Source organism: Vespa velutina, chromosome 12, assembly GCF_912470025.1.
Source record: "Vespa velutina chromosome 12, iVesVel2.1, whole genome shotgun sequence".
In the NCBI taxonomy this organism is placed as follows: domain Eukaryota; kingdom Metazoa; phylum Arthropoda; class Insecta; order Hymenoptera; family Vespidae; genus Vespa; species Vespa velutina.
In genome coordinates, this window is record NC_062199.1 from 1,334,165 (window position 1) to 1,346,664 (window position 12,500).

General features: G+C 28.0%; 2 protein-coding genes across 4 annotated transcripts in view; both read left to right on the forward strand.

Annotated features, from left to right (window-relative positions):
- The window catches only part of LOC124953495 (longitudinals lacking protein-like), a 237,120-nt gene that overhangs the window by 212,359 nt on the left and 12,261 nt on the right, over positions 1 to 12,500 (forward strand). The gene's annotated exons all lie outside the window — the stretch shown is intronic.
- Positions 12,260 to 12,500, forward strand: part of LOC124953498 — a 3,572-nt gene continuing 3,331 nt past the window's right edge. The window contains 1 exon segment of the mRNA XM_047504999.1: positions 12,260 to 12,432. Within this exon segment, the coding sequence (XP_047360955.1) occupies positions 12,411 to 12,432 (22 nt within the window). The 5' untranslated portion in view covers positions 12,260 to 12,410.

Sequence of the window (12,500 nt, forward strand, 5' to 3'; positions counted from 1 at the left end):
TTTATCATCGATCTTTAACTGCATCTAATAATACCTCCTTACAAGTCATATAACAATTGTAAATTACGACAATATGTATTTGTCCGTTTTGATTACATCTTTTTTGTTTTCTTTTTTGTTTTTTTTTTTTTTTTTTTTCATTCTTTCAGGATTCGTTTAATCGAGAGAGATACGTGAATCGTTTGTATTTTAAAGATCGCGAAAAAGAAAATTTCGAAATTTTATTGTTTTTATCATTATTTTTATATGCCTTCTAATAAAATTATTATTTTATTAGATTCCAATTAAAATTATTATTATTTGTTTTCTTTTTTCTTTTTTACGATTTCACGTATCGTCGAAAAAAGTGATTACATAAAAGTTTTCTCATTGAATCGATATCGACTTGTTAAGAAAACGGAATTGATAATAGCGATATTTCATCTTTGAACGTAATTTTGAACAATTCAACGAACTAAACCATCTTTCCAACGAAGACAAATAATGATGATGATGGTATCGTTGAATCATCATATTCTGCGATTTTGTGTTTATCAGAAAGTGTTGTCAAAGTCATTTGATATATTAAAAATAACACATAAGTGTAATTTTGTCACGAGGAATTTCAAAAAATTTTGCAAATTAACATTAACAGTACATGAAGGAATGATTTTATTTTATTTTATTTTTTTTTTTTGCTTTTTTTCCCTGAAAATAAAATATTTTTATGCGTTGCCTGTGTATGTGTCTCATTATAGAAAAAAAAAAAAAAATTGTGATTAATGATTCTTTATAAAAGTATATAATTCGAACCAATCCTCAAAAAAAAAAAAAAAAAAAAAAAAAAATAAGAAAAAAAAAGGAAAAAAAAAGAAGTAGAAGAAAGAAGAGAAAAAACTTTTGACCCCAATCCTGTATATTTTTGTTTCTTTCCTATGAGATTGTGTGCATGTGCTGTTGTACGAATTAATAATGTTGCATTTTTAATAATTTGAACTAACTACACAATCGACCTGTTTTATTATCACAGCTTGTGTGATGATGGAGAGAATAATACGAAAAAAAAAAAAAAATAAAAAAAAAAAAAAAAAAGAAAGAAAGAAATAAACAAACAAATACGAAAGAAAATTTGTTCGACTTTATGAAAAAGCAAATAAAGAAAAGAAGGAGAGTAAAAAGAAAGAAATGAAATAAAAGAAAATAAAAGAGAAGAAAAGAAAGAAGAAAACGTACGCACAACTCTGCTATAATTTTTTTTCTGTTTCTTTTTCTTTCCCCCCCTCTTTTCTTCTTAAGAACACCACGATCGTTCGTTTCTCAAAATGACTTTATACAGGCGATGATGTATAACGAGGTAAAAGAGAGAAAGAAAAGAAAAGGAAAGAAAAAAATTAAGAAAAGAAAAAAAAAAAAAAAGAATAAAAGAAAGGAAGAGAGAGAGAAAGTAAATAAAAAAAAAAAAAAAAAAAAAAAAAAAAAAAAGAAAAAAGAAGAAAAAAAAATTGATCGAAATAAACAACGAAAGAAAAAAAAAGAAAAAAGAAAAAACACAAACAAAAAAAAAAAGAAAAAGAAAAAACAAGAAACGTCTCTCGCAAATAACAAAGATCTAACGCTAATCCCTAAACTCGAGTCTCCATTATTTCTTCTTTTCCTTTTCTGCTTGTCTTTTTCAGTCTTCCTAAAGAACTTGCAAAAGAATTGGGTCTGCTTTCAATGTGGCAAACGTTATCTATGGCGAGGCTCATTGAAGAATCACATGCGCGTCGAATGCGGCAAGGAACCAACATTCAAGTGTCCAATTTGCGGAAGGAAATTCAAACACAAGCATCGTTGGCAATCCCACGCTAAATGCGTACACGGCATTGATCTGTAATTCGAATTTTGGGCGAGCGTAGGGCCTGCAAAAGAAGTTAAAGAAAGAAAAAAAAAAGGGACATGAAAAAAAAATTTAAAAAGAGAAGAGAAGATAAGGAAAAAGAAATCCGATCCTTCTTTGATCCTTCTTCTTCTTCTTCTTCTTCTTTTTTTTTTTTCTTTTTTTTTTTTTTTAATTCTTTTTTCAATATCGTAATAACAGAGAGACAAACAAACGAAAAGTATTAGATAAGGAGAGAGAGAGAGAGAGAGAGAGAGAGAGGGAGAGAGAAAGAGATTTATTAAAATTATTGTATGCAATAAAATTGATCGTTTTCTTTTCATAACATTGACCACTCAATGTGTGTACTTTTTATTTCGCGCGAAAGACCAAAAAAATGAAAGCATATGAACAAGAAAGAGAAAAAAAAAAGAAAGACAAAATATACATACTACAGTCACATATATATATATATATATACACGCTCACACAAATGCAAATATCGTTTCTTAATGAATTTCTCGGCTTTAATCGAATATTCGACATTTTCTTTTTCTTTCTTTTTTTCTTTTTTCTTTTTCTTCTTTTTTTTTTTTGGTTGTACTTTATTTCTTCCGCGTTTCTTTTTCTTTTCATTTCCATTAAAGTATCATTCTTTCGTAATACACATAAAAGTGTATGTTATTGTAAAATAAATATCCCCCATAATATGCCTTACAATTATTGTAACTAATTCTTTTCAATTTATTATTTATAGATATGATATATATATATATATATATATATATATATATGTAAGCCGTACTTCGCAATTTTTTCTCATCGTCTTCTTCTTCTTCTACTTCTTCTTTTCTTTTCCTTTCTTCTCTTTTCTTTTTCATTCCTTTATTTTTTTTATTTTTTGTTGTTGTCGTCATTGTTGTTGTTGTTGTCATTGTTGTTGTATATCTTCCAGCATTTATTTTACGCAAATATGTAATATCGTTTGTGTCTATCGTTGACAAAGTATTTCTATTAAAAAGAAAAAGAAAAAAATAATATATATATATATATATGTATATATACATATACATATATATATTCAATACCTCCTGCTAGTTCATTCGTTCCCATTTGTTATTCGTTAATTTCACCTTTAATTAGGACACACAAACACACAAACGTACACACACAAACACACACATACACGCACACATACTAATGTGAATAATTTTTTTATTAAACGAATAATAAAGTTTCATGAGAAAAAAAAGAAATAGAAATAGAAAAAGAAAGAAAAATATGCTGCAAAATTTCTTCTTACGAAAAAACAATTTCGAAAAAGAAAAAAATAGAGAGAAGAAATTACTCGTTAAAATTGTTATTCATTTCATTTTTGTTTGTTTGTTTTTTTTTTTTTTTTCCATTGTCATAACTATCGTATTATTTTTCGTTATGTTGAAAGTGTGATAATTTAAAGATTGACGAAGATGATATTTCTTTTCTTTTCTTTTTTTTTTTTTTTTTTTTTTTTTTTTTTTTTTTCTTTTCCTTAGAACCATTTTATTGGTGTACCTAACAATTAATAATGTTCATTATAACGATCGATCGATATTTCTTTTCAGCGAGGAAGACATGGAAATGTTGGCAGTGCAACAAGAAATACGTTTGGAAAGATTCACTGATGAAACATCAACGTGTGGAGTGCGGTAAAGAACCGAAATTCGAGTGCAAGATATGCGGAAGAAAATTCAAGTACAAACACCGTTTGCAATCCCACGAGGAACGTATTCATTACTTCTACGTATGAGTTAGATCCTCCTCAATCCTCCTCAATGTTGCAAAGAACGAGTAAAAAGAAAGAAAGAAAGAAAGAAACAAACAAACAAATAAAAAAAAGAAAAAAATACCCGTTTTATTATAACAATAATATAAACGCATTTATAAATGTCTTCTTTTTCTTTTTTAATTTCACCGATTTTTTATTTTAATACAATCGAAGAATATAACATTGTATGATTTTTAAACTTAAACACATTACTGTTACACCATATAATTCATCTTATTTTCTTTCGTTACTTTATCGTTTCGCAATTATTCACCCTCAATAGAAACTTTTTATTAATTATCCCTTTTATTATTATTATTATTATAGAGATTCTCTATCGAATCTCTAAAACAAATTTCTTAATTTTCCTTAATTCTTTGTTTTTTTTTTCTTTTTCTTTCTTTCTTTCTTTCTTTTTTTTTTTTTTTTCTTTTTTTTTTCTTATCAAAAATTATATCCTGTAATAAAGCACTCAAATCTCCACATTTATATTAATATATCCTTTTTTGATTTTCAATTATCAATTTATTCAATTATCGTTCATTGATTTCGTCATATAATAATAAATATCTCAATGTACGTAGATACGTGTACACGAGTATTTATTGTATTTTAAAACGAATAATTCGTTTAATCTCTCTCGACGAACAATCGCATATTTTTATCACGAATCTTTTTACCAAACATTGGAAAAACAAAGGCGCTTCGTTACGTGTCGATAAAAAATAATAATCATTCGCGCTTTTTTAAACGAACAGATACCTAAGAGGATTTTAAATACTCGATCAGGTATAGGTTTAATGAGTGACAGCTGAAGGACTAAAGAGAGAGAGAGAGAGAGAGAGAGAGAGAGAGAGAGAGAGAGAGAGAAAGAAAAAAAAAAAAAACAAAAAAATAATAATAACAACACGTACTCTCATTGTGCAGTGAAATATTATAATATTCTTTATATAACGTTTCTTTATATATAATTTATTATTTATATATATATATATATATATATATATATATATAAATTTATGTTATAGAAATGTTATATAAATGTTATGAAACGACTTCAATCGAGGTAGGTACAGAGAAGCAGAAGAAAAAATATTGTATGAAATAATTTAAAAATGTTTTCAATTAATCGAAAGTATTTTATTATTTTCAGATGAGAAGTTCGAACATTCAAGGAGTCCAGTTTACACGATATACTAATTTCTTTTTTTTTTCATTCGTTGTTCTATAAATTAATGTTTCTCTGTTTGATCTCTCTCTCTCTATCTATCTATCTATCTATCTATCTATCTATCTCTACGTCTTTTTTAATTATACTACTCCAATTTTCCTATTTTACTGTTTTCAATTTTCTTACATATTCCATTTGTTGCTGTTGCTGTTGCTGTTGCTATTGCTGTTGCTGTTGCATCCTCTGACTCTGATTTCATCCTTGTATTTGAATTTTCTATAACACAATTCTTTTTCTCTGCATACTCCAAATTTTTATATTCACTATATATAGGTATTTTCTTTATAATGAAATTTTCATTAGAACTCTGCTCTGCGCATCCCTGCAATAACTTGCATCAATATGGCACATTATTGTCACGTCGTTAACAATTTTTAATAACGAAAAACAAATTCGCACTTTAGAAAATCCGGAGCTACGATCCGTTTCGAACGACGTCACACGGAAGAATGATCTCGCACGGAGAAACGAAGGGAATAATAACAACAACATGTGACTCATATCGATTATACACGATTTAAGACGATGATAACAATAATACTAAACTATTGTTTTGATAACGCAATAATGTGTTCCATCGATAATATGTATTGAACTAGCCAATAAATAATATTGGTAAAAATAAAATAAAATAAAATAATTTTCAACAAGTATTTGTAATAAAATAATTTGTAATAAAAGTAATGAAATTTTTACTGAATATTGATAAAAGTAAAAATAAATTAATGAAAGTCTCGAAGAAAGAACAATCGATTTTTTTCGTAGAATTCATTTGGTAATTAAATCTTGGTATCAAAAAATATCCGACATTATTTATTGGCCTAACCCAAAGTATTTAACAGCGATTAAAAAAAAGAAAAATAAATAAATAAATAAATAAAAACGAACAAATACAATCGTCGATTATAATTTGATTGAAAATCGATTTAAAAATGAATCTGTATCGTCACGATATTCGATTATCTTGATTACAAAAAAAAGGAGAGAGAGAGAGAGAGAGAGAGAGAGAGAGAGAGAATAATAAACGAAAAGACGAATAAAATATTTTTGCAAAACTATCAGCGAATATTGTCAATGCGCAAATTACTTTTTACAATACAATTATATTTTTTCTTTACTCGTTCTTCTATACATTAATATTTTTCATAGTTCTCTCTCACACACACACACTCTCTCTCTCTCTCTCTCTCTCTCTCTCTCTCTCTCTCTCTCTCTCTCTTTCTGTATCTCTCTGTTTCTATCTCTAGCTCTGTCCTTTTTTTTTTTTAACGACACCTTTTTAATCTTTTTTTTAGCAAAAAAAAAGTCTGTACATATAAAAAGAAAGAAAAAAAAAAAAAAAAGTGGAATAAAAAAGTTGACAAATCAAATTCGAATTTCACTTGATCCAAACGACCCACTGTGTGCTGCAAAATCGAATTATAGGAGAATCGACTAGAGAGATTTTCGATCGAAGTAACATGTAAAAAGAGAAAAGGATAAAAGAGAAAAAAAAAAAAAAAAAAAAAAAAACAAAAAAAAAATTGGGGGAAAAGAGAATAGAGAAGGAAAAGAAAAGTAATAATAAACGAACTGATCTATTGTTTTTCTTTTTCTGTTGGACAGTGCCGTGGCTGAAGGCGAAGAGAAAGGTCAATATAACTCAGCTCATTCATAAATGTATGAGATGTGGGAAAAGTTATCAATTGCATACGTCCCTGAGAAGACACCTAAGATTGGAGTGCGGCGTCGAACCAAAAGAGGTCTGTCCAATTTGTAGGAAGAAATTCACACACAAATACAATCTTATGTGTCATATGTCATCGTGCAGTCGAAGGAGAGGAATTAAGTGAATAAGAAGAAGAAAAAGAAGAGGAAGAAGAAGAAGAATAAGAAGAAGAAGAAGAAGAAGAAGAAGAAGAGAGCAACAGTGAAAAAAGAAAAAAGAAAAAAAAATTAAATAAAATCATCTTTCTGAAATTCTAACATACGGAATATTATTTATCTCCCCTATTAATGATCATTAAAATATTAATGATAATAATAATAATAATAATAATAATAATAATAATAATAATAATAATAATAATGATAATAATAATAATAATAATAATAATAATAATAATAATAATAATAATAATAATAATGATAATAATAATAATAATTGTTGAGTATAATTTTTGTTTGTTATATTTATAAACGTGAAAGATAATAAATCGAAACGAAATAAAAGAAAGAAGAGAAAAGGAACAAAGAAAAAGAAAGAAAAAAAAAAAAAAAAGAAAGAAAAAAGGCGAAAGAAATTATTCCCCTATAACAATAATAATAATTTTGTCGAACTAATCGAATGTAATTTTGGATTTTTTTTTTTTTCAGACAAGGACAATATAAAATTACCGACTTTCAAGATCCTCCGCGTTATCTGTCCTAATTGCGGTAGGGGATACAAAAGGAACGATTATCTACAACGGCATAAAAAGGAATGTGAGATGGAACGTACCTTCGTTTGTCCGATGTGCGGGAAAAGATTTAAAAGAAAATATCATTTGTCGAGGCACGTTAACGAAACGAAACACACGAAAAATCAACGTGACAAAGCTTTATTTAATGAACTGAACTATTGAAAATATTATTCTTTTATATTTTCTTTTCTCCTTTCGGTTAATCTTTTTTTGTTTTATCCTTTTATTTTATTTTATTTTATTTTATTTTATTCGTTCATTACTTTTCCTTATTTTTCTTCTATATGCATATATATATATATATATATATATATATATATATATATATGTGGCTGTGTCAGGAAAAATGTCGCCTGTAATAATAATTTCAAAACATTTAAATATATGCATTAGTCATGTTCTAGAATATATAAATGTTTATTTCTTTATCAAAAAAAAAAAAAAAAAAAGAAAAGAAAAGAAAAAAAAGGAAAAGAATAAAAGAAAGTGTAAATACATTAATTGTTTTTATCATAAAATGAAAATGAGAAAACATTCCGTATAAAAAGGATTTATTTGTGTATAAAAATTCTTGAAAGTGAAAACATGATGTGCGACATTTTTTCATACAAACAAAACTATACAATGTGTAAATAAGTACATATATATATATATATATATATATATATATATATATATATATATTTTTTTTTCTCTTTTTATTATCTCTTATAAGGAACGATCGAAAATTGACGTATGTGAGTTCAATTTATGCAAAAAAAATTCGAGATCTTTGCGATTTCATTGACTTGCACGATTTGATTAAAAAAACAAAGGAAGCAAACAAAAGAACGAAACAAAAAGATAATAAATACATCACACTGATAAAACTAATCTTGTAAATCTCCAAAAAAAAAAAAAAAAAAAAAAAAAAAGAAAAAAAAGAAAAAAGAAAATAAATTGTCGATATAAAATTTATTTGGCACAATACAAAATACAATTTTTTCCATCACTCGTTGTTCTATATTATATATTAATGTTTTTCTTTGTACTCTTTCTCTCTCTCTATCTCTCTCTCTCTATCTCTCTCTCTCTCTCTCTCTCTCTCTCTCTCTCTCTCTCTCTCTCTCTCTCTCTCACTCTCTCTTTCTGTCTGTTTTTTGAACGATACTTCTTTGATTTTCTTTTTTTAGTAAAAAAAAAAATACAATAAAAAGAATGTACACAAAACTCGCATTCGAATTTCACTGAACACACACACACACACACACACACACACACACTTGATCAGAGAACCTGCTGTGCGAAGGAGAAGATTCATCAACGAACATTTTTTCGAACATTTGGTATAAACACGAGATCGAAGTAACGTGTAAAAAAAGGGGAAGGAAAGAAAGAAAGAAAGGAAAAAAAAGAAAAAAAAAAAAAAAAGAAAAGAAATGAAAAGAAAAAAAGGAACGAATAAATAACGAACTGATCTCCGATATTTCTTTTTTTCTGTTGGACAGTGCCGAGGCAGCTGAAGATGAGGAGGATGATTAATCTACCGCAAAAGAAGAAATCTGTCGTCCATAAATGTACGAGATGCGGGAAGAGTTATCAATTATATACATCCCTAAGAAGACATCTTAGATTGGAGTGCGGCGTCGAACCGAAAGAGACATGTCCAATTTGTGGGAAAAAATTCACACATAGATTCAAACTAACGAGCCATCTGTCGTCCTGCGGTCGAAAGAGAGGATTTACGTGAACCGAAAAGAAAAAGAAAAAGAAAAAGAAAAAGAAAGAAAAAGAAAAAGAATTATTTCTTTTAACTCTTAACACTCGTAATATTATTTATCTCCCTGTTATGGCAAAATAACAAATAAGAGGATCATTATATATTCATTATTTATATTTTCGAAGGGAAATCTTCGAAAGGCAATTTATTTTTTTCTTTATACTTGCTTTTTTCTTTTCTGTTTTTTTTTTTTTTTTTATTTTTTTTTTTTATTTTCATCAATTCTTAACCAAAGAGACCATGATCGTAAAAAGAAAAAAAGAAAAAAAAAAAAAAGAAATAACGCAAAGAAATTATAATTATATACTGTATTATGGGGTATCCATAAGTCGTCGAGATATCTATTTTAATAATTATATATTAGCCGTTGATTAAGTTCGATTTAAATATATTCGACACGTGTGATAACTTGTTGCGCATATTGTAAAGGAATTTTTCTTTTCTTTTTTTTTTTTCTTTCTTTTTTTTTCTTTGGTCTTTTTTTTTTCGTAAATTTATAATTTTCAACAAAGAAAAAGTTTTCTATTATCCCAAAAGACACAATATGACGGGCTATGAATCTTCCGAGGGAAAACGTATAATGCACGTCGATGCGACGCGTGCGGTTTCATCTTTTCTTTTTTTTTTTTTTTTTTTTTTTTTTTTTTTTTTTTTTGTTTCCTCCCCTTCGATATTTCGAAATCGTAAGAAATATCTGGAGAAATTCGCGATAAGAGAAAACATATGTGAATTTCTATAGATACGTGATCCGAGTCGACTAAGTGCCAAAGTTATTTAAGAAAAGTTTCGTTTAGTGACGAATAAGAATTAAATCATCGATGATAGTGTTCGAACTGTGAACGATCCATTTTCAATTGAACGATGTGATCCTTTAAAATCGTTCCTTCAGAAGTCAGATCCAAGATTATTAATCGTGCAAGAAATAAGTGACATGGATTGGGATTACAATCGGCAAATATATACTTCAGGAAATAATTTGGATTCCGCATCGAATTGACGAATGGAAATGAGGATAAATAAAGAAAAGAAAAGGAAACAAAAAAAAAAGAAAAGGAAAAGGAAAAGAAAAGCAACGAAGCATAATTCTCATCCATAGATCGGACAACGAAATGATCCGACATTTCTTACAAGATTCGTCACAGGTGATTAGAAATTCATCCAAATACAGCAGCTTAATGGCGAAGCTAATCAACCGTACCAGCACACCTAAATCATGTCAGACATTGAAAATAATGTTTGATGGAACGTTCGATCGGACTGTACTACGATAATTTATTACGAGTCCTCATCGAAATCATGTGAGAACAATTACCACACCGATGTTTTTTTTTATCAACAATCAGGATCATATTCTTCTTCCATCATAGTACGAAGTAAATTTTTATAAAAGAGGAATTGAAAATTTATAAAAGAAAGATAAGTATAAGTAAGAGATTGTGAAGATAATGATGGCGAATATGTATATTCATTGATTAGAAAATAATAAGTGTGTGTGCGTGCGTGCATGTGCGTGTGTGTGTGTGTATGTATTTAATATTGAAATCATTGATTACACTTATGGGTACCCATAATATAAAATATATCTTTGTGTACGCTTATTAGGAGAAAATAAATTCAAATTTATAAGAAAAACAAAATATAGAATATATATACATATATATATATATATATATATATATATATATATATATATATATACATACATAACATACATATATATATAAAAGAGACAATGTGCTACTACAACTTACTCTATATACATATTTATTATACATATTTATATACATATATATATATACAAACATATATATATATATATATATATACATATATATATATATATATATATATAAATATATATATACATATCTATCTCTCTATCTCTCTATCTATCTCTTTCTATCTGAAAATTGCTTGCGATAACGCACGAATCACAAAAGTCTCTCTTATCAGCGAATAACACAAAGCGTCTATAAAAACCAATAAAAAAAAAAGGGCAATGTATATGTACCTATCATTTGTAACAACAATTGCAATTGCACTTAAGAGGACACGAAATAATTTCTCTGCTTGCCTGCGAGGCCACTTTTGCTCTCTCTCTCTCTCTCTCTCTCTCTCTCTCTCTCTCTCTCTCTCTCTCTCTCTCTCTCTCTCTCTCTCTCTTTCTCTTTCTTTCTCTTTCTTTCTCATTATTTTTCTCTATTTCACTCTTATAATCAGATATCTAACATCATCCCTTATTTACTTTTTCCCTATATCCGTCTAAAGAATCTTTTCGAACGTAATTCCAAAAACGATCGAGAGAAAAAGGATTTGAAAAAATTAAATCTTATTCCAACGAATAAGATAATAATAATATAATAAAATAATAATAATATAATAACGTACATATATATATATATATATATATATATATATTTATATATAAATATATATACGTACACGTATATGGACACATAATCAAAATGTAATAACTGAGATTTCTCCCAAAGGATTTTTCTGAATTGACGTTAGATCAATTTTATGATTCGATCGATCCGTCATATATAACATCGTTACAATCTTATTTTTCTCAGGTATTTATATGCACTTCTTACAAATACATTTCTATTACAGATTGATAATGAATTTATAAATAGAAGAAAAAAGAAATAAAAAAAAAAAAGGGATTAGTAAAAAGAATGAAAAAGAGGAAATAGAGTCGTTAGAAAACAATTTTCCAAGGAAAGAAAAAAAAAAAGAAATCTCTCTCTCTCTCTCTCTCTCTCCCTCTCTTTCTTTCTCTCTCCCTCCCTCCCCCCTTCTCTCCCCATCTTTTTCTTTCTCTTTCTCTCTCTCTATCTATCTATCTATCTATCTATCTATCTATCTATCTATCTATTCGCAGATATATTTGTTCATAGCGAAAAAGAAAAAAGAAAAAGAAAAAGAAAAAAAAAAGAAAAGAAAATATAATGAAATTTAAAAGAAGAAAGAAAGGAAAAGGAAGAAAGGAAGGAAGGAAGGATGGAAGGATTGGGGAAAGGATGGAAGGAAGGATGGATGGGGAAGGAATGATAAAAAATAAAGTCAAAGGGCATTTAACTAACGTTATATCCTCGTCTCGTTTCAGGTCTCCTAGCGACGATGCTACTCTCGTCTGACGTACAACATTATCAAGAGAGGAACGATATTACTTGGTCGCGTGGTTACGCCAGTGCACCATATAAAACTATAAGATATCAAAAGAGAAAGGATTCAACGAGGAACAATGCAGCAGATGCTAAATACGTTTGCAACAGGTGCGGGAAGACTTACAAGGCGCCTACTTCATTGAGCCGTCATAAGAGATTAGAATGCGGGGTAATACCCTGCGAGGTCTGTCCAATTTGCGATCGTAGATTCAAACATAGATTCGTATTGAACTCTCATATCGTCGGTTGTCA